At 45.6% G+C, this 26819-nt stretch overlaps 1 protein-coding gene across 1 annotated transcript in view; it reads left to right on the top strand.

Moving 5' to 3' along the window:
• The first annotated feature begins 325 nt into the window (after positions 1–325).
• The window catches only part of NUS1 (NUS1 dehydrodolichyl diphosphate synthase subunit), a 60133-nt gene continuing 33639 nt past the window's right edge, over positions 326–26819 (top strand). The window contains exons 1-3 of the mRNA XM_029911076.1: positions 326–935; positions 14457–14579; positions 21806–21958. Coding sequence (XP_029766936.1) covers positions 548–935; positions 14457–14579; positions 21806–21958 — 664 coding nt within the window. The 5' untranslated portion in view covers positions 326–547. The remainder of the gene's footprint in view (positions 936–14456; positions 14580–21805; positions 21959–26819) is intronic.

Here is a 26819-nt window from a genome sequence, read left to right as displayed (position 1 = left end):
TGCAGAGAGGAGCTAGACACGCCGTAGGCAATGGTGGGTGGGTGTGTGTGGCTATTACGCAACTTGCCGAGCCTGGCGCAGGCTCTGTGTAAAGCTAAAGTACTTGGCCCCGCGGGGTCCCAGCGCTCCCGGCAAAAACGCAGCGCCGCGCCTCGAGGGGCCGCTGTGCCCAGGTCTCTGCCTCCAGCCCCTGTGCGCGCCCGGCAACAACACCACCCGGACCATCAAGAGCAGGCCTTTCCTGTTGGCCACGTCATTCTCGCCATAACCGAGGAAGTGACGCAGCCGCTAGGATTTCAGCCAATAGGAGCTCGGCGGCGTCGGGGTCAAAGGACAGGCGAAGTACAAAGATGGCGGCGCAAGCGGTAGTGGCTGAGCAGATGAAGCGGTGTCAGTGAGGAGCAGGGCAGTGGCCGGGCTAGGCAAGGCGTGGGTGGGGATGATGGTGCGTGGCGCGCGCTGTGGCTGAGGACCCCTCGCGCCCTCTAGCCGTCCCGCGCACCCGCCCCTCTCAGCTGGTGCCCCGGCCTCGCGCTCCCTCCTCTCCATGAGCGGCGCGTGCGAGCTGGTGTGGCGCCTGCTGCACGCCCTGCTCTGCCTGCTGCGCGCGCTGCTCTCGTGGCTCCGCGGGCGGCTGCGGGGAGGCCCCCGCTCGTGGCTCTGGCGCTGGTGGCGCCGCGCGGCCTCTGCCGCCGCCTCCTGCGCGCTCCTGGCGCCCGCCGCCGGGGCCTTCGCCTTCCACAAGCCCGGCGCGGCGCGGCGAGTGCCTGGCGGGCGCGGGCGGGGGCGCTGGGACGGGCGGTCCCTGGAGAAGCTGCCGGTGCACATGGGGCTGGTGGTGACCGAGGAGGAGCCGAGCTACGCGGACATGGCCAGCCTAGTGGTGTGGTGCATGGCGGTGGGCATCTCCTACGTCAGCGTCTACGACCACCACGGTAAGCGCGGGGGCCTGGCGGGGAGAGAGGGGCCTTGGGCGCCACCTTCCCGTGCTCAGCAACGGGCGCGGGGCGGATACAGCGCGGCGTGTCCTGTCAGGGGGCTCCTCTGGCTAGTCGGTGTTGGAGAAACGCCCTCTTCCCCCCCCCCCCCTTCATGGACTGGGGAGAGGGGCCGCCCGCCCCCTGGGGGCCTCCGCCTGCCCCTGCACGCCCCGGGGGGTTTTTACCAATGAGCTTCCTTCCTGCGTGAATAACTCCATGCCCGCTCCTCGTCTTTGCTGTCCTGGGATCGCCAGGCTCATCTCTGCCTGCCTAGCTCTAAGAGCAGCTGTGAAACCAGCAGAGACCCCTTGGCCTTGTTCTGCTGCTGCTTGAGAAAGTGCCAGGCAGCAGCAGAGTCCCCATACCCGTCTGCCTACTAGCTCAGGAGGGTAGGGTGACATTCATTCACATGAGGTTATGATCGATGGTCTAGGACTAAAGTTAGCTAAATGGGAACTTGGATTCTGTAGGAATTGGTGGCTTAGGCCTCTGCTGCTCAGTAGGGAAAGATTCAGGTTTACTGCTGGTAAATGGATTTGCTTGTTCAGTTTGCTGTTTTTATTCTATATTCTTGTTGTGTCTGAGCACCTTTCAGAAGTTTAAGCAATGTAACTAGTGTCTCTCTTTTTTTTTTTTTCCCAAATGATCCTTCCTTCCTCTTCGAAGGGGGAAAGATACGTGCATTTTTATTTAAACTTTACATTATTAAAGTGTATTACCTGTAATGTGTTATGTTCTGTATTGATGAAGGCAAGATCAAGGAAGCGTGCCTTGAGCTTGGAATAACACATTGAGATTGTGAGTCTTAGATCCTGCAGAAGGTCCAGTCTTGGATCACTCCTCAAAAAAGTCTAGTCTCCTACATAGATGAGTTTTACCCTTGTAGTAAACAACTCTATTGTGCCAGAGGAGTGGAGCTGTTGAATGGATGATCTTTAGGTATTCTGGGCCCGAACTATTGGGTTTCTTGACTAGAAGGACAGACCTTGAATTTCTCATTTTATGGGAAGCCAGTGCAGTGAGCAGAGGACAGATTTCATATGCTCATGCTGTCACATGTTGCTGAGGACTTGTACGAAAACAGCACTTGATCTGAGCTCTAAGGAGCCGAGAAGCAACAGGGGCGTATCTTCATTAGTAACATTAAAGTGCTGTGTAGTTGCGACACCAGTGCTGGGAGAGAGCTCTCCCAGCGCTATAAAAAAACCACCTCCACAAGGGGGTCTACATTGCTATGTTACAGTGCTGAAACTTGCAGCGCTCGGGGGGGGTGTGTGTGTTTTTTCTCTAGGGTGACCAGACAGCAAATGTGAAAAATCGGGATGGGGGTGGGGGGTCATAGGAGCCTATATAAGAAAAAGACCCAAAAATCAGGACTGTCCCTATAAAATCGGGACATCTGGTCACCCTATTTTTCTCACCCCTGAGCAAGAAAGTTGCAGCACTGTAAAGTGGCAGTGTAGACATGGCCTTAGTTTCTTGACATCTGATGGCTTCGTTCCCAGATAGACGGCATAGCTTTAGTCCAGCTCAGGAGTGATGGGCATCTATTACTAACGCTAGCTAAGTCTGGGCCCAGTCCTTTCCCCAGTACAGCTTTGTTCGTTCCAGCTCAGGTGTAACTAGGGGATTTCTCATGACTGGCAGCCCCCTTTGTTCTGTTTCACCCCCTTTTATATCTTTGCCACAAGGTGTGAATCTTTTGTCTCTCTCAGTCCCTACCCCTCTTTCTAAATGGAAAAGCACCAAGTTTAAGATGGATTCCAGTACCAGGTGACATGGTCACATTTCCTGTGAGGACCGTAAGTCTCCATTCTTCCGGGCCTGACTCACAGGAAGGCTTGCAAGTAAACAGGGCCAATTTACAATCAATTGTCCTAGTCAATGGGAGCCATCAAGATTCCAAGCCACCATTAATGGCCCACACTTTGTGATAATTACAATAGGACTTTAGAGTTATACTTCATATTTCTAATTTTAGATACAAGAATGATACAAATAGGATGAACACATTCAGTAGATTATAAACTTTGTAATGATACCTTACAAGAGACCTTTTGCATGCAGCATATTCAGTTACATTATATTCACACTCATTAGCATATTTCCATGAAATGTATGGAGTGCAACGTCACAAGGGGTTTGACATAAAAAGTTTGGGGATCATTGCACTAGTGGAACTACACCATTGCTGTAACAATGAGAATTTCAATGAAAAGCTCAGTAACAGCCCTAGTATGACTGCTAATGCTATTTAGAAGAAGTCACCCATGGCTTTGGTTAGTAGGTAGAGGAACCTTGTACTGACAACTAATAGTAAGATATCAGAGTAATTTTAAAGATGTAAATATCAATCTCTGAAGTATTGTGGTTCACTTCAGTGTAAGAACCGCAGGTAAGATCCCACTAGAACTGCTTACTTGAGCTTGATACTGTAGGGCTCTCTATACCTCACAAGTCTGGTGACACTGATGATATCTAGCTTTATACTTGACTGTCTGGCCTTCCTCTCAGTAATTCCTGAGCATTAACTGTATGCCTCTTAAGGAGGATAAAAATATGACAGCAAGATTTAATTGAAAATGTTGACCACAGTAAGAATGTGGAACTATTAGTAAGGCATGCTACAACAAGATGATCTGTTTTACTATGCATTTTGTACAGTGCCCAATGCAATGGGGTCTGGTCCTTGGTCAGGCCTTTTGGGCTCTAGTTTAGCACAGAGTCACTTCTAAATAGACAAAACATACCAAAGGGTCAGAGAAAAGTAGTAGTATCCCCTATTTATAGAGGGAAAACTGAGGCACAGAATAAGATACTTGCCCAAGGTGACATCTGTAGCCTGTGGCAGAGCTGGGGATTAAACCCACATCTCTTGAGTACCGGTCTCGAGCCTTAACCACAAGTCCATCTTTCTTTGTATTTAGCAAGCATCCCAAGAAAGCAGCTGTCTAGTAGATCATGCAGACTTTCAACAAAATAGTTCATGATTCATTATCTTAGTGTGCCAACTGACACAGTATTTCCCATATTTTTTTCCTTGGGAAGGTTTCCCAACTGAACTATTCAAGACTGAGAGGGGACGTGATAACCAAGTTTTTCAAGTACATAAAAAGTTGTTACAAGGAGGAGGGAGAAAAATTATTCTCCTTGTCCTCTGAGGATAGGACAAGAAGCAATGGGCTTAAATTGCAGCAAGGGCCGTTTAGATTGGAAATTAGGGTAAACTTCTTAACTATCAGGGTGGTTGAGCACTGGAACGAATTGCCCAGGGAAGTTGTGGAATCTCTGTCGTCGGAGATTTTTTTGAATTTAAGTGCAACCCAGGATCTACCTCAAAGAAAATGTAGAAATAACAGTAATCTCACAAACCCAAACACCCTTGCCCAGCCCCATTTCCTGCTCCTGACCCACCCCTTCCCCGAGGCCCCATCCTGCTCACTGCATCCCCGCATCCCTCCAGCGCTCGCTCCTCTCCCCCTCACTCACTTTCACTGGGATTGGACGGGATTGGGGTGCAGGCTCTGGGCTGGGGCCCAGGGGTTTGGAGTGTGGGAGGAACCCGGACTGAGCCTGGGGTAGGGGGCTAGGCTGCAGGAGGGGGCTCAGGGCTGGGGCAGGAGGTGGGGGTGTAGGGTGCTGGCTCCAGGAGGGGGCTCAGGCAGTGGGTTGGGGTGCAGGGTGCAGGCTCTGGGAGGGGGCTGGGACAGGGGGTTGGAGTGCACGAGGGTGCTCAGGGCTGGGGTTTTGGGGTGTAGGAGAGGTTTGGGGTGTGGGCTCCAGCTGGGTGCCACTTACCTCAGGCGGCTCCTGGGTGGCAGCGGCGCAGTGGAGTTAAGGCAGGCTCCCTGCCTGCCCTGGCCCCGCACTGCTCCCAAAAGCAGCTGGCATGTCTGGCAGCAGCTCCTGGGGGAGGGGGGGGGAGGCGTGGAGGGTCTCTGTATGCTGCCCTCGCATGCAGGCACCGCCCCTGCAGCTCCTACTGGCTGCAGTTTCCTGTTCCCGGCCAATGGGAGCTGCTCTCCCTGCCACTCTGACTGCATCTGGTTTCCAAAGGGCAAGATATGGCAATTTACAAAAGAGCCTAATGTTGATGGTCAGTGTTTTCTCAACCAAAGTTTATCAAGTTAAGTGTCTTCAGTTGGGATGAAGACTTGTAAGAACCTCTATTTAAGCAGCTAGTTTTTCAGGACTTGACAGATTTCTTAGGTCTTGTCTACACTTAAAGCTACAGCGGCATAGCTCTGCAGCTGCACCACTGTAGTGTTTCAGTGAAGACTGTGCCTACACCGATGGGAGGGGTCCTCCTGTCAGAGTAGGTAATCCATCTCCCTGAGAGCCAGTAGCTAGGTCAGCGGAATAATTCCTCCATCAAACTAGTGCTGTCTACACAGGAACTTAGGTTGGCTTAACTATGTCTTTCAATGGTGTGCATTTTTCGTACCCCTGAGCAATGTAGCTATGCTTACCTAATTTTCTAGTGTAGACCAGGCCTCTCTACTAGCGAGAGATTGCCCAAATAAAAACCCACCCACCCTGGACCCTGCTTAGTGCCTTTCTATTTTGTTGGCTAGCTAACAAGCAAAGCAGCTGTCTTATACACTTGAAGCTCCATCTCTTCCTAGTTGCCTTGAAGGTAGAGGTCTCCTTCACCCCAGAGTGTTCTGGATGCCGTGTGGGGTTTGGAATAGATCTCTGCTATTCTCCCTCCCTTGTTTCCCTTATTTTGGGTTGGGGTCGGGGGTTTGTCTTCCTCTCTGCAAAACTGAAATGCCTATTGCCACTGATTCTCATAGCCTGCAGCAGTGTGAAATTGACAAAAATCATGTGTTGTGCTGCTACCAGTAGGGCTATGAATAGCTGTGACACTGACCAGTTTTGTTAATTTAACTAGACTTCATTGATCAGCAATCTTTTTGCAGACTAGGGCAGAAAAATCTGCATGACTTTACATGCAGTTTACATTTGTAATCTTGTATTTAAAATAGAAGGCTAGGATCTTGGTTTTTTAAATGAATACTTGTGTATTGTAGAAAATGGTGACTTAGATCCTCATCCATATTGGGGAATTCTCCTCTGGCAAGGGGACTTTTAACCTTGCATTTTTCCCTTCTACTAATGGCTGAGTTGACACAAATATAGTCCATTTAAGTAGTATTGCATTGAAAATAATACTAATCAGGGAAAGCGTGAGTGTCTCTCTGTAGCATGGAAGTTTTGGCACTCGCCTAGGATGTGGGAAACCCAAGTATGGGTCCTTGTTCTAAAGTTAATACAAAGTGGAACAGCTTCAACCAGAGAGGTTGAATATCTACTAGTCCAGTGGGTAGGGCACTCTCCTGCAGTGTGGGAGACCCAACTTCAAATCACTTCTTCATATCAGGTAGAGAGGGAATTGCATCTGTTTTCCACAGCCCAGGAGAGTGGGCTATATGTTAAAGGTAATCCCTCCTTCTCTCTGCTTTCCCCCCAGTCCCCCAAAAGGTGTTTTGTGACTCTAGTCTTTTGCTTTAGTCGAAATTCCTGAAATAAATTTTGAGTTGGGATGAAATGTTTGGTATTGACATTACCTAAATATTGTGCGTGTTTCAGTTTGGTCACTGAAAAAATTTCACCAAGTTCTAGTCATCCAGGCCATAGAGTTAGCCAGATCCAGGCTAGAAGGGTCAGTGAGTCTTGCTCACGAGTGTTAGGGCTGATAGTAACTTATACTTATGTCATCCTCTCTTGCAAGGCTACAGATGTGATCCTTGAAAGGGTTACCGAATCTGAAACATGCACGCCACTTGGACATGAGTTATTTCCATCAGCATGTCTCAGACACTACTTTGATGGACACTACTAAAACTTTTAAGGGGATACCCTTCTCTCAGCCTGCTTGTTATAATTCATAGGATTTTTTTTAAAAAGCTACACTTGTATTTACGACCATCAGTCTTTAATGCCTTAATTTTGGAAATTTCTAATTTCTTTTCAATATTAAATGTTTCAGACTTTTTCAGCACTTAATTTTTACATTAGTACTCCTTTTAATTATGCTAATGAGTTGTAGTGTTACCGACCTTAATTCTGATTTACTGTTGATCTAGTATATTAAATTCTACTTTAGATTATTAAGATTAGAAATTAGGGCTGTCAAGCGATTAAAAAAAATTATTCACAATTAATCGCACTGTTAAACAATAATAGAATACAATTAATTTAAATATTTTGGGATGTTTTGTACATTTTCAAATGTATTGATTTCAATTAATAAAGAATACAAAGTTTACAGTGCTCAATTTATATTTTTATTTACAATATTTGCACTGGAAAAAAACAAATAGTATTTTTCAATTCACCTAATACAAGTACTGTAATTCAATCTCTTTATCATGAAATCAAGTATCAGAGGGGTAGCCGTGTTAGTCTGAATCTGTAAAAAGCAACAGAGGGTCCTGTGGCACCTTTAAGGCCTGGTCTACACTAGGACTTTAATTCGGATTTAGCTGCCTTAATCCGAATTAACCCTTCACCCGTCCACACTACAGAGCCAGTTAATTCGAATTAAAGGGCCCTTTAAATCGATTTCTGTACTCCACCTCGACGAACGGAGTAGAGCCTAAATCGATTTTGTTAATTCGAATTAGGGTTAGTGTGGACGCACACCACCGAATTACTGTATTTAAGTTAATGGGGTAGTGTGGCCGCACACCACCGAATTAATGTGGTTTAAAACCGAATTAAGGTGCTTAGTGTGGCCGCGCACAATCGAATTTATACAACCTGTTTCCCAAATTCGAATTATCTAAATTCGGATTAATCCTGTAGTGTAGACATACCCTAAGACTAACAGAAGTATTCGGAGCATAAGCTTTCATGGGTAAGAACCTCACTTCTTGCATCTGAAGAAGTGAGGTTCTTACCCACGAAAGCTTATGCTCCCAATACTTCTGTTAGTCTTAAAGGTGCCACAGGACCCTCTGTTGCTTTTTATCATGAAAGTTGAACTTACAAATGTTTTATTTTTGAATGCAGTTGATGTAAAACTTTGGAGCCTACAAGTCCTCTCAGTCCTATTTCTTGTTCAGCCAGTCTCTCAAACAAGTTTGTTTACATTTTCAGGAGATAATGCTCCCGCTTCTTGTTACAGTGTCACCTAAAAGTGAAAACAGGCGTTCGCATGGCACTGTTGTAACTGGGGTCGCAAGATATTTACGTGCCAGATGCGCTAAAGATTCATATGTCCCTTCATGCTTCAACAACCATTCCAGAGGACAAGCATCCATGCTGATTGATGGTTCTGCTCAATAACAATCCAAAGCAGTGCGGACCGATGCATGTTCATTTTCATCATCTGAGTCAGATGCCACCAACAGAAAGTTAATTTTCTTTTTTGGTGGTTCAGGTTCTGTAGTTTCAGCATCAGAGTGTTGCTCTTTTAAGACTTCTAAAAGTGTGCTCCACACCCCATCCCTCTCAGATTTTGGAAGGCACTTCAGATTCTTAAACCTTGGGTCGAGTGCTGTATCTTTAGAAATCTCACGTTGGTACCTTCTTTGCATTTTGTTAAATCTGCAGCGAAAGTGTTCTTAAAATAAACAACATGTGCTGAGTCATCATCCAACACTACTATAACATGAAATATATGGTAGAATGAGGGTAAAACAGAGCCAGAGACATACAATTCTCTTCCAAGGAGTTCAGTCACAAATTGAATTAACACATTACTTTTTTTTAATGAGCATCATCAGCGCGGAAGCATGTCCTCTGGAATAGTGGCCGAAGCATGAAGGGGCATATGAATGTTTAGCATATCTGGCACGTAGATACCTTGCAATGCTGGCTACAAAAGTCCCATGCAAATGCCTGTTCTTGCTTTCTGGTGACATTGTAAATAAGAAGTGAACAGCATTATCTCCCGTAAATGTAAACAAACTTATTTCTCTGAGCAATTGGCTGAATGAGAAGTAGGATTGAGTGGACTTGTAGGCTGTAAAGTTTTGCATTGTTTTATTTTTTAGTACAGTTATGTAACAAAAACAAATCTACATTTGTAAGTTGTACTTTCATGACAGATTGCACTACAGTACTTGTATGAGGTGAATGGAAAAATACTGTTTCTTTTGTTTAGTTTTTAACAGTGCAAATATTTATAATGAAAATAATATAAAGTGAGCACTGTACACTCTGTATTCTGTGTTTGTAATTGAAATCAATATACACCTCTACCCTGATATAATCCAGTCCTCGGGAGCCAAAAAAATCTTACCACGTTATAGGTGAAACCACGTTATATCGAACTTGCTTTGATCCACCGGGGTGCGTAGCCCCCCCCCCACCCCCACGGAGTGCTGCTTTACGCCTTGTATCCGAATTTGTGTTCTGTTGGGTTATATCGGGGTAGAGGTGTATTTGAAAACATAGAAAAACATCCAAAAATATTTAATAAATTTCAATTGGTATTGTGTAACAATGCGACTAAGCGCAATTTGATTTTTTTGTTAATTGTGTGAGTTAACTGTGATTAATCGACAGCCCTATTAGAAATATATTGCAGTTTAATTATGCTATATTTACTTCAAAAACTCTGGATTGGAGAATGACTTAATGCATGTTTTCACAGTGAGTTGCACAGTTATTTACTAGTCAGACACAGAATATTGGTCAGGAAGCTTGGATTCTATCCCTAGAGAGAGGAGTATGGGGTATAGAATGGTTAGAACTAGGATAACCAGAACTGGTTTAGTCAAACTCTGCAAGGTACTGCAGTACAGTGAATAAGAGTGGTATTGCTCCTGTTAAAGACCTAGGTTCTGGGTCTGGAGTGAGCTTTGCATAAACTCTCTCAAATTTATTTAAAAGGACCTTGGCATCAGCACCTGAGTGCTCTGGAGCATAGGCATGTGCAGCACATTTCATTAGGGTGTGCACCCAGGGAGCCCCGCCCTGCCCCCATCCACTCCCTCCTACTTCTTGCCCCCTGACTACCCCCTCCTGTGACCCCTGACCCTAACTGCCCACCAGGATCCCACCCCCTATCTAAGCCTCCCTGCTCCCTGTCCCCTGACTGCCCTGACCCTTATCCACACCCCTGCCCCCTGACAGGACCCCCAGAACTCCTGACTCATACAACCCTCCCTGCCTGCCCCAACCCCTCTCCACACCCCTGCCTCCTGACGGCCTCCCCCGAACTCCCGACTCATCCAACCTCCCCCAGCAACTTGTCCCCTGACCATCCCCTCCAGAGACGACCCTCCTTGCTCCCTGTCCCCTGACAGGCCCCAGGACGCCCATGCCCCATCCAACCCCCCCTGCTCCCTGACTGCCCCCTCCAGAGACACCCCCCCCGGATCCCACCCCCTATCCTACCACCCTGCTCCCTGTCCCGACTGCCCCCACCGCTTATCCGCCCCGGCCCCCTATGAGGCTCCTAGCAGCATGTTTGGCTCCGCGCAGAGCCAGACACGCTGCCCCGCGGGAGTGGGCAGCCCCACCCCTCAGAATGCTGCGCGCGTGACGGCATGGCTCCGGATGAGTGGGGAGCGTTTCTTCCCTCCCTGCGGAGCCAAACACTGCCCCGTGGGAGCGCGCAGTTCTGGCCCCCAGAGCGCTGTGCGCGTGGTGACATGGCTCCAGGGGCGGGGCCGGCGACTTGCTGTGCTTGGCCGGGTGCTCTGGCCCGGAAGCGCGGACCCCGCAGCTTGCCGCACTGGGAGAGTGGGGCCATTTGCCCACCCCTGCATTAGGGTGTGCCTGGGCACGCCCTGTGCACACGCCTATGCTCTGGAGCAAACCAGAGCTAGGAGCAGAGATCAGTCATTTCCCAGAAACAGTGAGCTTAGCGGCAGGTGGGATTCAGTGTTTGGATCCCTTGGCAACAGAGGAAATGCCTGTTCAGAGACTGGTACTGGACCATTTTGTGACAAAAGGTATTAAGAGTAAAAGTTGGATCTACAATGTGGCTCTAGCAAAGCTGCTGAACCAGAGAAAATCACTTGCACATTTGCAACAGAGCCAGCCAGTGTTGCTTGCATGCCAGAGTGTTTGCAAACATCAGAGTAAGTAGGCAGCTCAAGGTGACATCCTGTGACCATTGAACCCAAACAGCAGCCATATACTGTGAGTTCAAGTCCTATCCATGGCAGCATCCTGAGAATGTTTTGTGCACATTACTGGCTTTCTAAAACATTCATATCAAACTCCAAATCTTCCCCCTCCCATAAACTGTAATAAAAAAATCAAGCACTGCACAAATTGCAATGGACATTTTTAAGTTCTGTTGCTTTGGTTAAAGCATCATTTTTGTAGGGTTTTTCCACCCCTCTTAAAATGAAACCCCTGCTTTAAGCTTGTGTTGGTGCTACTACCCGCCAGTGTATTGATGTGTCATATAAAGGGCTGTGGTAGAGCTCGTGGTACAAATGTAACTTTAGCACCCTTGTGGTCCAGATGGAGTCTACTCTGCAGGCAGCGCTAGCCAAGAAAAGGCATGCGCAGGAACGCAGCCGTGACCGTCCCTTCCACAACAGGGGCACCTGTTCTAACACCCCCCCCAGAGTAAACACCCATGGGAAGACTACAATGAATATAGAAAAGGGAAATATTTTGTTTACAGGGGGATGAAAGGAGAAAAACAATGGGGGTGGGGGAGATGGTGGGGAGCAGTAAAACAGGGTTGCATTTAACACAAGGCCCCACCAAGCAATGTTCAGGGGTCCTGGGCAAAGTTCCAGTCCAAGGGTGAGTCTTGAGTGCTCCTGGTCATCTTTGGTGTTAGCAAAGTTTCCCCAACAAACCTCTCTGGTGTCCTCTTCTCCTGCTCTCTGCAAAGCCACACAGAGCAACAACCTCCCCACTTAACAAGCTAACAGCCTCCTTCCTTATTCCCTTTGCAAAGTCACAAGCCCCAGGAATCATGGCCCCATACAATTCTGGGCAGCAGTGATATTGGATCCAGTTCCAGTTTGTCCTCAGGCGATTCCTCCTTGGCACAGTGCTCCCCCTGCTCCTGCCCTGGGGTGTCCCTGATGGGCCGCTCTGTCCATCCCAGGCTTTGTGCAAGTTATCAGCTGCTTCACTTTGTGAGGGCCTGCTGGCCTTCTGTCTGGAGCTCCAGACACACACACACCCTGTCATTCTCCCCTCCCCGCCCGCCTCCCAACCATAACTTCCTCCTTCTGGAGCAATCAGCACTTCCTCTTCCCCCCCCCCCCAGTAAAAAGATTTAAAGGGGCCACGCTCTCTAAACCCCAAAGGGATTACACAAATTTAGTGTAATTTGGTCAAGGGATTATCAACATACACCCATCACATTAAGCTTCTTTTAATTTTCAGCATCCTCTCACTGTGCATATGGAAACTGATATCGTACAACAAGGGCTGGGGTAGACTTCATGATGGGGGGGGGGGGGGGGGAAGAACACCCATTGAGCTAAATGGGTCATCTGACACCTTTCAGAACTATTGTCAGATTGTATTAATCTCCGTGGCATGTTGTGATTCATTTGAGAACATCCTACTGAGATGAACGAGCCATTTCACGTCTCTGCAGTCCTCCTGGCTGCAAAGGGTTTTGCTGAGCTCTTTCTTTCAAAATGGAGTCTGGTGTCCATCTCCACTCCTTGGTGCCTCCAGCTGGTAGATGTGCTCCTTGCAGCCAACCCATAGTCTGTTTTCTCAAAGGTCTCTCAAACCCTACTGGGGGCATGAAGGAACAAGGAAGAGGATAAACCTGGTAGCTTAGTGGCAGCAAGGTGTTTCCAGGAAGACTTTGTGCAACTTTACTACTAGCACCACTTTCACTTTTGAATTCACTGTTTAAAAAAAAATTTGGTTAATTCACAGTTAAGAGTGACCAGCCCTGTCTCGTACCCTTCCAGAACATCAAGCACATGTATGATTAAACCTTAGAATACCAGGATATAAAGCATTAAGGTACCTACCAGACCCACACTGGAACTGAAACCCTGCCCTCTGAGTGAAGCCCCTTTCCACGCTGACAGACAACATAGCACACTATCTTTCCAGATGATATGGGGTCATAATATATGGGTATGGTAGGAACACCTCTGTCCTCACTAAGGCAAACTCTCTGCATTTAGAACAGGCTTAGTGAACAAAACTGGCTATGCCTGGCCTGTACTTAATCTGTTCTGCAAAAACATCAGCATTCCAATTGTTACTGTTCCTTGACCTTTATCTTAGTCTCTTGAGAGCATTGCCTGCACTTACTTCCCCCTTGAAGTGTACTCTCCTGTGGTTTCAGAGTTCTACAAAACCCCACAGCAAGAATTGGTTGTTGTGCTTTTCAGCTCGTGCAACCTACATAACTCAGCACAGAAATGAAGGGTTCGTGATCTCTTTGGATGTAGATGTACTTCTCCTCATACTGCAGTGTAAACTGCTGCAAGTAATGCTTGCAGCAGTCCCTAACGCAATGAAGATCAGTTGGAGTGCATGCAGATGAAGGAAAGAATACAATTCTGTAGGGCATACCACATTACATAAAATGGTATGCTTACTTCATCATTCCTTAGGTATGTGTGCTTATTGTAGAGTAGCCCTGGCTGAAACATACTTTCAGTATATTCCCTGTGGCTCTTGCCAGCTCCTAGGAGCAGAGTTAAAGTGGGCTGAGGTTGGTGTGTTCTTAAACCTCTGAAAACCAAGAAATGAAGTAAAGTGTATGAGGCACTGGTGGTCAACTTAAGTACTAATGAAGTTTTGAGCAGTGAATTTTTGTAATAAAATGAGCAGTATTATTCTCCTAAGTGTCAAATAATGAGTTGATCCCAATATGCTGTAATAAATATAGGCCTGTACTGTCAGTATTGGCTATGAAATCTGACTGTAAAAGTTATAATTGTTCATGTTGCCTCTAACATTCATCTGCCCTAGCTACCCTTCTCATAACTTAGTCTACAGTGTATTTTACAAACATTGATTCTTGTAAAGCTGTTAAGAACATGTAAGAGGTTATGCTGTGCACCGTCGCTTTACGGCTGAGCTTGCCATGCACTATTTACCTAGAGAAGTCCTGATGCAAAGTTTCATTTGTCTTAGGCCACAGAGGGAGCTGGTGCAAGGCTAGCATTAGAACATGGGAATTCCTTGCTTCTGCTTGTTTGTACATCTTCCCTATCTCTAATTGCATCTGACATGTAAATGGTAAATTGGTCATAGAATTAGAGCATTCTAGCAGTGAAGTGACAGTGTTCTAGTTTTTAAAAAACATCAGATGTCACTGCGTAGTGGTTCAGCTATGCCAAGAACAATAGCAGCATACACCAGATCTAAAGTTGTATATAGGTAACTTTCTCTTCCAAGGTCATCATGAAGCCAGATTTATGTAGTATCATCTGCTTCAGTTACTTATTAATCTCGTCGAGTCTAGTTTAAAGCTAGTGTTTACTGCCTGTTTTTCTATTTTCACAACATTCTTTCTGAAAAAGTGGAAACTGAAGTGACTTATGTTTTTGTTATGGTTTTTTTAAGGAATCTTCAAGAGGAATAACGCAAGGCTGATGGATGAAATTTTAAAACAGCAGCAGGAACTCTTGGGTCTAGATTGCTCCAAATATACAGTGGAATTTGCAAATCAAGACAAAACAGACCAAGGTAGGATTGTGGTAATGAGCGCCCTGAGAAAACTAAGTGGTTTGTTCATTGAGGGTTATGTATCCTCCTATATGTACATTCCACCCTCTCACTGCTACCTACCCCCTCTTTTCTTCCCCTCTTTCTTTCTTAGCCCCCCATTAAAGTGGATGACAATGTTTATAACCTTCCTAGGCTAGTGTTGTTTTTGTGGCAGTTGCTCAAAGGATCCTGTTATCTAAGGCAGTGGCTCTTAACCTGTCCAGACTACTGTACCTCTTTCAGTAGTCTGTCTTGGGTACCCCCAAGTTTCACCTCACTTAAAAACAACTTGCTTATAAAATCAGACATTAAAAAGACAAGTGTCACAGCACACTATTACTGAAAAATTGCATACTAGCTCATTTTTACCATATAATTATAAATCAGTTAGAATATATATATTGTACTTACATTTCAGTGTATAATATATAGAACAGTATAAACAAGTCGTATGAAATTTTAGTTTGTACAGACTTTGCTAGTGCTTTTTATATACCTGTTGTTGTAAAACTAGGCAAATGTCTAGATGAGTTGATGTACCCCCTAGAAGACCTCTGCGTACCCCTAGGGGTACACGTTTCACTGGTTGAGAACCACTGGTCTAAGGGGCATATTGTCCTCATAATCTGTGTGAGAATTATTAGTGGAAGAAAATACTCTTAAATTTAAATGTCCATAGTTGTGCTAACACTTCACAGTTAGCTGTAGAAATGAGGGGGACGCTTCCCAATAGAAGATGCAGAATAATCTCATTTCATAGGGGAGAGGTCACCTGCATATTCACTCTTGCTTGGGTTTTTTGCATGCTGGCCAGCCTCCTCTCTTTATGTGAAATTAACTAGTTCTGGGTAGGAGAGGGATGTCGGAGCAAGCATTGCCACGATAGTAGCAGTGTGCACAGTACCCCTAGGAGGGGAGAAGGGAAGAGTGAACAGAAGCTCTTCCACTGCTACGTGCAACAGTAGCTTCCTCATGAAGCATGCGGGGACCCGGGCAGGAATGTCTACAATAAGGTTACTTTCGCAATTTAGCATACACAAACAAATCTAGTGAATGTTTCCTGTTCCTCAATTAACAGGAAGACACTAGGAATCAGTTCTTCTGACTCAGCTAACTAGCTTCAGAGTAGTAGCCGTGTTAGTCTGTATCAGCAAAAACAACGAGGAGTCTTTTTGTGGCACCTTAGAGACTAAGAAATTTATTTGGGCATAAGCTTTCATAGAACCCACTTCATCAGATGCATGGAGTGGAAAATACAGTAGCAGGTATATATACATAGACTGACCCCCCCCCCCCCCACACACACACACACTTGGTAAGGCAACTCCCATCTTTTCATGTACTAGCAAGACAATTCAATTAACAGTAGAATACCAAGGGGGGGGGAAATCACTTTTGTAGTGGTAATGAGGGTGGCCCATTTTAAACAGTTGAAAGAAGGTGTGAGTAACAGTATGGGGAAATTAGTTTTTGTAATGACCCATCCACTCCCAGTCTTTATTCAGGCCTAATTTGATGGTGTCCAGTTTGCAAATTAATTCCAGTTCTGCAGTTTCACGTTGGAGGTTTGGCCAATGTACATGGCAGAGGGGCATTGCTAGCCACCCTCATACCACTACAAAAGTGATTTTTCCTCTCTTGGTATTCTACTGTTAATTGAATTGTCTCATTAGACTGTTAGATTTGTTAGTCTCTAAGGTGCCCCAAGGACTCCTCCTTGTTTTAGCTAACTAGCTGACATGGCTAAACATATTTGCTTTCTTGATAAGATAGAGACCTCCATGTGCAAGGGGGCAGCCTGTAACTGAAGGCCTAAGTATATAAACTTCTCTGCAAGTGTTTTTAAGGCACTGGGTAAGATGCTGCGAAGTGCAACTGGCTGATGGGGTATATAACATTGATATTCTAACAATATAATGCCAGACAAACAATACTATTGTGCTAATCAAGGAGTGCATTTGTAAAGACAAATACTGTACTTGTAAGCAATGCTACTTGTCAAACAGAGATTGTTACTTTAAAAGTACTGTCATCAAGTTGTATCCTATTGTGAATGTGAGGGACCCAATAATTTTAAAATTAGTCTTTTACTGCTTGAGTCATTCAGTTCTTTACACTCACAGGGTTCTCTCACCAGATTTGCAGTACTGCTTTAGAAGATTTCCTTTTAATGTGCCAGCCGGCATCTGCCCCAGAAGTTTCGATTTATTGGCAGTTCTTCTGAAAAATAAATTTTAAAGTTTTTCATTTCCTCAACTGCAAGAATTCTGTGGTGAATTTCTATGTCTTATGTGCCATAGAACATTAATAAAGTACACATTCAACAGGGGTTCCTTGGATTTCCAGGGTGCAAGACTGTCTTGTTGCCTATCTCCTCTTCCAGTAGTGAAGACACGCTAACAATGAGTATCATGTTCCTCTTGTCCCCATGCATCTAGATGCTTCTGCTTCTCACCTGCTCCCTTATCTATTCCTCTCTTGGTAGACAGCATGGCAAAGTCTTGCTGGTGATTTTGGTTTTAGACTGCAGCATCAGTTTCCTCTCTCTCTTTTTCAATGCAATATTTGTATTAAGTAACATTCAGAGACCCCGCTGTACTAGGCAATGTATAGGCATGTTATCTAAGCCCTGGACTACACTACAGAGTTAGGTCGACATAAGGCAGCTTAAATCAACCTAACTCTAAATATCTACACTAAAATTCAGCTCCCACTGATGTAACTCGCCCACTATGCTGACTTAACTTCACCTCTGCGAGAGGTTGATGTAGTTAGGTCGACACAGTGTTAGTATAGACATTGTGTTGCTTACATCAACTGTTGCTGCCTTTTAGAAGCCGTCCCACAATGCCCCACGCCGGCAGTTAAATTGGTGCAAGTGCTCCTGGTGAGGATGTGCACTGTGGACACAAGGAGCACAGTGTGGACATGCAAAAGCCATTTAATTACTGCAATGGCTATAAGTCAACGTAACTTAGGTAGACTTAATTTTGTAGTGTAGACTTGCTGTAAGTATCATTGGCTGAATTCTTACTCTTTTCTTGGTTTCCTCATGTAGGGCAGGCTCTTAGCTGTAAGAGTTTTGGCTCTTTGATGCCAAGGTAGGTCAGCCTCATTTAGGCCAGCTGCCAGTCCCTTTGTCCTCTCAAACAATAGTAATTGTGACATCAGGGGGAGCTGCTGAGTGTTCAGCACTTCCGAAAATGAGGCCACTTATTTGTGTCTAAACATACGCTTATTTAAGAGCTTAATTTTAGGCATCCATTTGTAAAAATATCTTGGTCCAAGTCAGTAAAGTATCTTTAGAGATCAGATAATTTCTTCTTCGAGTAGATGCAGACATCTATTCCACTTAGATGAGTGCATGCCAGAGCTGGAGACTTTTCCCTACCATTACCCATAGAGGGGCCACACTTGTGGCTGTGACCCTTCCCCTAGCTATAAGAGGTGGCAGTGTTTGCTTTGTTTCAGTGAGGCCCACCTTAAAAGAGCACTATTTTGATCTGTAAATCATTTTTTTTAAAAAGGAGACTCAGGTGACATTATACCTTGGGTGCTGCCTGAGGCAGTTTTTGAACAGGCCATGCTGTCTGATCCCATACCAAGGCCTTTCTCAGGCCAAAGCTCACCCTCAGGCTTGGAGGGCACTGCTGCCCCTTGTTCCAGTGCAGAAACCTCGTCAAAGAGAGAGAAGAGCTGTTCTCCATTGGCGCCGAGGAAGAGGTCTCATAAGACTAATCAGGACCACTCCAAGTCTTGGGTGACTGCTCTGCGTCCCCCAGGAAAAGCACAGACTGGCACGGAGCTGGTTCTGGTGCGCAGGATGACACAAGTACCTCTGACCCGTCCCCGGTACCGAGTGGGGAGGGCAGAAACCCTGTACTGTTGACTCCAGCCTCCAGGCACCCCTTGAGTCCAGTACTGCTGAGGGAGATGCCGATGTCGACTCTGTCCATGTTGTCTGTATCAGGCAGCTACAGACTTCCTCTGCCTTTCATTCTGAATTTAACCGTTGGTCTAGGGCTGTCCCACCTATAGTCCCTCCAATGGAGCAAGCTGCTGAATCTCCGTGTCTGTCGCCACTGCATCCAGACCTCCTCCTTCCTGTGGTGGGGATGGAGCCTGTACCAGAATTGGGGCATGGGACTTCAGCTCTGGGGACCCTCTTCGGGCCCCACCGCATTTGACACTGCAAGTGCTCCCATGATGGCTCTCACCACCCTTGACGACGCATTCGGGCGCTCTGGTACTGATGTTTGCACCAGGACTGACACTACCCATGGCACCAGCATGCTCAATAGAGATGATACTGTCTTCATCGCAGATTCCCTCCTCGTTCTGGGTGATGGATAAATTGGACCACCTGTTAGCTCCCTTGTGCGTCGCTCTACCCATGTTGCTGAGATTCTAGGGCTTTGATTCCAAGTCGGAGTTATCATCTTTCCACTCCACATCACCTGAGGAACTCAAGGGACTGCCAGTGGACCAGTTTGGTTCCCAGAGTTGGTGTGTGCCCGGTGGCAGGGACCGTGGTCATTGGCCCGGCCCCTACTGGCCACCAATGCCCTACACATCAGTGGCCTTGGACTCAGTGGGATGTTTCTTGTTCACCGATCCTGCTTTTCATCCTGGTTGAAGCCAAAGCCATGCCAGGTTGACAATGGTGGCTTCGGATCAGCTGCAGGCCCAGGCATTGGCTTTCTGCCTCCCTGGGGAATTGCTGGAGTCCTCCCTTCTAGGTATATCTTCCCAGGAGCAAAAGCTTATTTTGGCTCAGCCAGGACCTTCATCCTCATTGCTGGACAATGCCGTGCTGCTTGGTTTGTCCTCCCCTTCTATCCTGGAGAACTTGAAGAGGGACCAGGACCTTTTACTCCACATAGCCACATCCCTTGGCATCCAGTCAGAGTTCCTCCAAGAGAACATGCATAAACTGGCCACTTTACACCCTGCTGTCCCTGAGAGAATGGCCCTCCCGGTCAATGATGCACTCCTCGAGCCAGTGACAGCCCTGTGGAGAACACCGGCCTTGGTACTGCTGATGGTGAAATGCATGGAAGAGCACTATTTTGTTCCCATGCAGGTATTTGAAGGGTTCTGTTCCCACCCGGCCCTGAATTTCCTGGTCATAATGGTGGTAAATGACAGGGCCTGGCAGGGTACATTCAAGTTTACCACCCAAGGATGGACTCCAAGCAGTTGAATCTGCTGGGCAGGAAGATCTATACCCCGTTGTCTGTACAGATGAGGATAGCTAATTAACAAGCTTTGCTGGCCAAGTATGATTTCTTCAGTTGTCAGCCATGGCTAAATTTGAGGACCAGTTGCCCGAGGGGTCATGTGAGGAGTTCCAGGCATTTGTTGCAGTAGGCTGTTTGGTGGCCAAAACTTCCCTGCAGTCCACTTTTGATTTTACCTTGGCCAGGGTCATGGCCTCTGTGGTAACTATAAGGAGGGATTCCTGGTTGCAAAACTCTGGGATTGCTCTGGACATCCAACAAGCCATTGAGAACTTGCCCTTTGACGGGTGAGTCTTATTCTCCAACAAGACGGATGACACTGTGCACTCCTTCAAGGATTCCAGGGCTACCTTGGGAGTGTACACGTCTTATTCTATAAACAGTCTCTGGGTGTCTTACCCTTAATTATGGGGACTGCTTTCTTCTTATGAAGAAATTGAAATCAGATGTTGGGGACAAGGGGTACTGGGGCACCGGCGATGGTCTCAGACTGAGACTTATCTGTATGTTTTTCAAGAGATGCGGTTTTGAGAGGTAGGGGAATTGAAATCTGCCTTGTGCTAAAGAGTACGAGTCCAGCCAAGCGATAGTTTGTAATCCTGTTTCTCTTAAGGTTCAAATGTGTATATTCTGCAGCAGCCTGTATTGGAATAGCGGTGCTGGTCCCATCTTATTTCTGGGTGCTTCTGCAAACCTCCAGGCTCTCCTTTGCACTGAAGAACCTGGACATCCTTGAAAGCAGCTCAAAACAAGGAGAGCCAGCACTATCAGCAACTGCTCTGTAGTCTGTGACTAAGTCTGAGAACCTAAATAATAAACATGGTGTGTTATACACAATACAAAGCCTATTTAATGATTCCGAGCTGTATTCCTGGTTCTTTGGGTAAATGCATTGGATACAAGTAGTCAGTTGAGGCCCACTACAAAGCTTGCCCCTCATGGATGAACTTGTGACTTAATATCTATCTTCACTCCTCGGACAAGAAATGTGGAATGTATATCTTCTTTCAAAAATAGGCCATAAGTACATCAACTAGTAAGAAGCTTGTGTATTTTAGCATGGGTGCCCTGCCTTCATCTCTTCCATTTACTTAGTCTAGTGATATAGACTAAAAATTAGTGGTTGTCTTCCCTAGGAGCCTCCTAACCCTTGTGGTGTGTGTCTGTCTGTCTTAATTTTTCTGTTTATAGCCTTTTCAAAGACTCCTGTCAAGTAGTTACTTGCAGCCAAATACTTTAAGAAACCCATAATACATTTATAATTCTAAAGATCCAGTCTGCCTTTCACCCATGTCCCCTTATGCTGTGTCTGGAATTGTCACATCCTGCCTCCTGTTTTGTTCTTTGTGCTGCTCCTTTGTTTTTGTCCTTTCTTTCATTTGTCTCGCCCTTCTGTTTTTTATTCGTATGCTTTCCATTTTTCACTCGTTTGCTACTCCATTTGGAGCCCAGGTGATCCCTCCATTCTCTCCCCTGCCCCACTCCCCAGTGCCATAGCCTTCTGGCAGAGTGCTTCCAGCAGTCATATGCAGCAAGAGCCAATGCAGCCTTCTGGAGTGGCCCTGCCCTCCAGCCCCACAGGTTGGAAACTGGCCTGAGACTAATGACACTGTTAAATTTATAAGTGGTAGGCTTTTAGGTACTTACAAGATCCCTGTAAGATGTCCTAAGGTCAAACTGCAGGAAATACAAAGTCCAGGTAACAAACCTGGAGACTATCAACACCATAAACTTTTAAAAAGATGTAGTTGTGATATACATATTCGTACACTGTGTGTAGAAATGCTTAATGCATTGCTTCTTAAAATGTGAGATTTCAAGATGTGCACACTTTGTTATTGATACAAGAACTTGCATCCCTGTCCCTGTTCTCTGAATAGTTCATCAACCTAGAACTGTAAACAAATAACCTTTCTTGCAAAAGTTCACTTGCTTTTAAAACAACTTTGTGCTTTGTACTTGCAGTTTTAAATTGCCAATCTACATTGAAGGTGCTGTCCCCAGAAGATGGAAAGGCAGACATAGTGAGAGCCGCTCAGAACTTTTGCCAGTTGGTAGCACAACAGCAAAGAAAATATACAGACCTGGATGTGAATGTCTTAAACAACTTACTAAATAGTAAGTATTCTATTGTGCCTGGGGGAGGGGGGAATACTATGTGCTAACAAGTCAATTTGTAACAGGCATATTTGGATCAGAATGGCATTGGATTTACATCTGGATTTGATCTGCTCGGCATTGATGACCATTTTAGAACTTTTGCCCATATCTTGATAATATATAGGTTAAATCATAACATTTTTCATGTCCCTGTCACAGAACTGAGCAAATAATATTTTTTTTTTATTTCAGTGTTTGGGAGTAAAAAATGGTTCATTTTAAACCAAAATGGAATTTTCAATTTTTTTCCCCCCTCGACTAAATAAAAAGCTTGAAAACCTTTCAAATCTCAACTCAAAGTGACATTTTGAAAAAAATGTGAACACTTAAAATTTTTTAGTGTTTTTCAGCCTAAACTATTTCCCAAATTTGAGAATAATTTGAGCTCCTCCTCCCCGCCCCCAAAGGTGTGTTTTGGCAAAATTTCTATTAGTCAAAAAAATTTCACCGAGTTCTGCTCCATTTGAAGATGCTGCTGCTAAACTCTTTTGCAGACCACTCTGAAAACCTCTCACTGGCTTCCTCTCCCTTTCTGCATCAGTTTCTTCTATGCCTTCAAAGCTCGATTTAACTCCTCCCCTCCAAGTCTTCCTCCTGTCTGTGTTCTGTATAGCCTCTCCAGCACCAGTCTTCATATCTTAGTGTGTTTTATGGGATTCTCAAACAACTTCCTTCTGAAGGAAGGAGAGAAGTTCAACTGAGTCAGCTGAATGTATTAAAGCCTGTCTTCACATTCAAATTAACTTGAATTATCTACTCTCAGGCTAATGCCAACCTACCTCAAGTGAGAGCAGCCAAACTACAGAATAATATGATGCAGAGTGTGAATTTTTGTTAACTTTTAACTTAACTAGAACTTGGAAACTAAACTTCTTTTGAAACTAAGAAAATTCAAGCTTTACTCTTGAATTGTCATGAAAAATTGGTGTAGATGCACAGTTGCTTTTATGGACAAAAGACAGGTTTGACTTTTAGGGCCAAACAGAATACTCTTACTGACAACATCATAATACCGCTGACATAACTCTAATTTAAGTCAGTTGTTGTCTAGGAATTAAGTTTGTGTACATATCTGAAATTAAAAAAAATTACAGGTAGGGCTTAATTATCTCTAACACAAGCACTATAAAAATCAGGAATTTCAGAATTATGTTTAGTTATTTGAATGCTAAGATATTAGGTTAAATTTAAAGAAATCTAAACATGTTAAGGTAGCAAAATGTACAGTTAAGATACTTAATTCTCCCCTGTAATGACACAAAGAAGGAATGTGGAAACGAAAAATCAGTTGAATCTATGACTACAAGCACAGATGTCGTGATCAGAATTGTTTGGTTACTGCATGGCATTATTACAGGGCAGAGTTAAAACTAAGGAGAGAATCATAGAATATCAGGGTTGGAAGGGACCTCAGGAGGTCATCTAGTCCAACCCCCTGCTCAAAGCAGGACCAATTCCCAACTAAATCATCCCAGCCAGGGCTTTGTCAAGCTGGGCCTTAAAAACCTTCAAGGAAGGAGACTCCACCACCTCCCTAGGTAACGCATTCCAGTGCTTCACCACCCTCCTAGTGAAATAGTGTTTCCTAATATCCAACCTAGACCTCCCCCACTGCAACTTGAGACCATTGCTCCTTGTTCTGTCATCTGCCACCATTGAGAACAGCCGAGTTCCATCCTCTTTGGAACCCCCCTTCAGGTAGTTGAAGGCTGCTATCAAATCCCCCCTCATTCTTCTCTTCTGGAGACTAAACAATCCCAGTTCCCTCAGCCTTTCCTCATAAGTCATGCGCTCCAGACCCCTAATCATTTTTGTTGCCCTCTGCTGGACTCTTTCCAATTTTTCCACATCCTTCTTGTAGTGTGGGGCCCAAAAGTGGACACAGTACTCCAGATGAGGCCTCACCAATGTCGAATAAAGGGGAACGATCACGTCCCTCGATCTGCTGGCAATGCCCCTACTTATACAGCCCAAAATGCCGTTAGCCTTCTTGGCAACGAGCACACTGACTCATATCCAGCTTCTCGTCCACTGTGACCCCTAGGTCCTTTTCTGCAGAACTGCTACCTAGCCATTCGGTCCCTAGTCTGTAGCTGTGCATGGGATTCTTCCGTCCTAAGTGCAGGACTCTGCACTTGTCCTTGTTGAACCTCATCAGGTTTCTTTTGGCCCAATCCTCTAATTTGTCTAGGTCCCTCTGTATCCGATCCCTACCCTCTAGTGTATCTACCATGCCTCCTAGTTTAGTGTCATCGGCAAACTTGCTGAGAGTGCAGTCCACACCATCCTCCAGATCATTAATAAAGATATTAAACAAAACCGGCCCCAGGACTGACCCTTGGGGCACTCCGCTTGAAACTGGCTGCCAACTAGACATGGAGCCATTGATCACTACCCGTTGAGTCCACCGATCTAGCCAGCTTTCTATCCACCTTACAGTCCATTCATCCAGCCTATACTTCTTTAACTTGGCAGCAAGAATACTGTGGGAGACCGTATCAAAAGCTTTGCTAAAGTCAAGGAATAACACATCCACTGCTTTCCCCTCATCCACAGAGCCAGTTATCTCATCATAGAAGGCAATTAGGTTAGTCAGGCACGACTTGCCCTTGGTGAATCCATGCTGACTGTTCCTGATCACTTTCCTGTCCTCTAAGTGTTTCATAATTGATTCCTTGAGGACCTGCTCCATGATTTTTCCAGGGACTGAGGTGAGGCTGACTGGCCTATAGTTCCCCGGATCCTCCTCCTTCCCTTTTTTAAAGATGGGCACTACATTAGCCTTTTTCCAGTCATCCGGGACCTCCCCCGATCGCCATGAGTTTTCTCCCCATTCTTGATCTCTATATTGCTGTGTCCTATACTGACTTGCATGTCCTTCCTAGCCAACTTCCTAGAGTACATGGATGAACTGAGCTCAGTGACTGCTTTTCTCTTTGTCCAGAACTATTTTGTGGGCCACATCAATGGCTCTGGCATGGAAGATGTGTGGTGGAAGCTACAATTCCTTTGCTACCCCAAATCTGTCCAACTAATCAGGGCACCACACTCTCTCCAGCCTCTGGAATGCAGTAGGAAACACTCAACAGGAGCACAAGATAGTTACTGTGGCTACCTCAGACTTGTCCCTCCTTCTATGGAAGCCTTTCTTGTGTATCACACCATATAGTCCCAATGGCTCTAAATCTGAAATGTCCCTTTCTTTTCCTTCAGAGATTAACTCTTCCAGAGGCGAGGACGCTTGCCTCAGTCAACCACTTCCATACCTAAGGTTCTGTGTCACAATCCTAAAAACCAGAATAATCTCAACCAATTCCCAGAGGAATGGAGTAGGCGAACAACCCATGCTCCAGTGATAATTCTACCCTTATCAGAAGGTTTTGAAATGATTTTTAGTATGGCTTGGTGTTGTGCCTTTGTTTTGGACTTTCCCATCAATGTCAGATGCAGGGCTCCAGCTCTGCAAGAAGAACTAAGCTACTTGGTCATGTGTTAAGGGAGGAAACAATACTAGAGCATCATCATAGGAAATTAAGGTGTCAGACATTCCATATAGACGGTTCTTACATGTCTAATTTGAAAGAGGCATATCCGATTCTTGCTGTACATGGAATTACTCCCAAAAATGAAGGAAATTTGATTCCAATCTTACATTTAATACCAAAAAAACCCAAGCCTAGGTATTTTCTTACTGTGGGGCCATTCAGTTAATTAAACTACTGACAGAACTACAGTATGTTCTGCAGATGGTTGAGGAGACGTACACCACCCACTACAGTATGACTGGCTCTATGTGGGAGTTGTCCAAGATGGATGTAGGTAGAGCATTACAGTGTAGCCTGAAGTGTGTAGTGTGGGTAGGAGTTTAAATGTTACCACACAACCCTGCTAAACCTGCTTCTAATAATCCTGCATTTTTAAAACTACCACAATGACAACTTTATCAAACCATATTAAAATGGAATTAGTCTAGTACAAATTTAATCCACAGAGCTGGAATGCAGTGTGGCCTAAATAGAGCACTGGACTGGGACTCTGGAGACCTGGATTCTATTCCTGGTTCCGCCAGTGGCTTGCAGAATGGACTCTGGCAAGTCACTTTATCTTTCTGTGCCTCCATTTTCCCACAGTATTCTTGCCAGAAAGTTAAAGAAGTATGGATTGGATGATTGGATTGTAAGGTGGATAGAAAGCTGGCTAGATTGTCTGGCTCAACAGGTAGTGATCAACGGCTTGATGTCTAGTTAGCAACCGGTATCAAGCGAAGTGCCCCAGGGGTCAGTCCTGGAGACGGTTTTGCTCAACATCTTTATTAATGATCTGGATGATGGGATTAATTGCACCCTCAGCAAGTTCACAGATGACACTAAACTGGGGGGAAAGGTACGCTGGAGGGTAGGGATAGCGTCCAGAGTGACCTAGACAAATTGGAGGATTGGGCCAAAAAAAAACTGATGAGGTTCAATAAGGACAAGTGCAGAGTCCTGCATTTAAGAAGGAAGAATCCCATGCACCGCTACAGGCTGGGGACTGACTGGCTAAGCAGTAGTTCTGCACAAAAGGACCCCGGGATTACAGTGGACGAGAAGCTGGATATGAGTCAGCTGTGTGCCCTCGTTAGGCCAACGGCATATTGGGCTGTATTAGTAGGAGCATTGCCAGCGGATCGAGGGAAGAGATTATTCCGCTCTATTCGGCACTGGTGAGGCCACACCTGGAGTATTGTGTCCAGTTTTGGTCCCCACACTATAGAAGGGATGTGGAAAAATTGGAGAGTGTCCAGTGGAGGGCAACAAAAATGATTAGGGGGCTGGGACAC

The sequence above is a fragment of the Terrapene carolina genome, unplaced genomic scaffold, assembly GCF_002925995.2.
Source record: "Terrapene carolina triunguis isolate 2854851 unplaced genomic scaffold, T_m_triunguis-2.0 Scaffold85, whole genome shotgun sequence".
Classification (NCBI taxonomy): Eukaryota; Metazoa; Chordata; order Testudines; family Emydidae; genus Terrapene; species Terrapene triunguis.
This window is presented reverse-complemented; position numbering and strand designations above follow the sequence as displayed.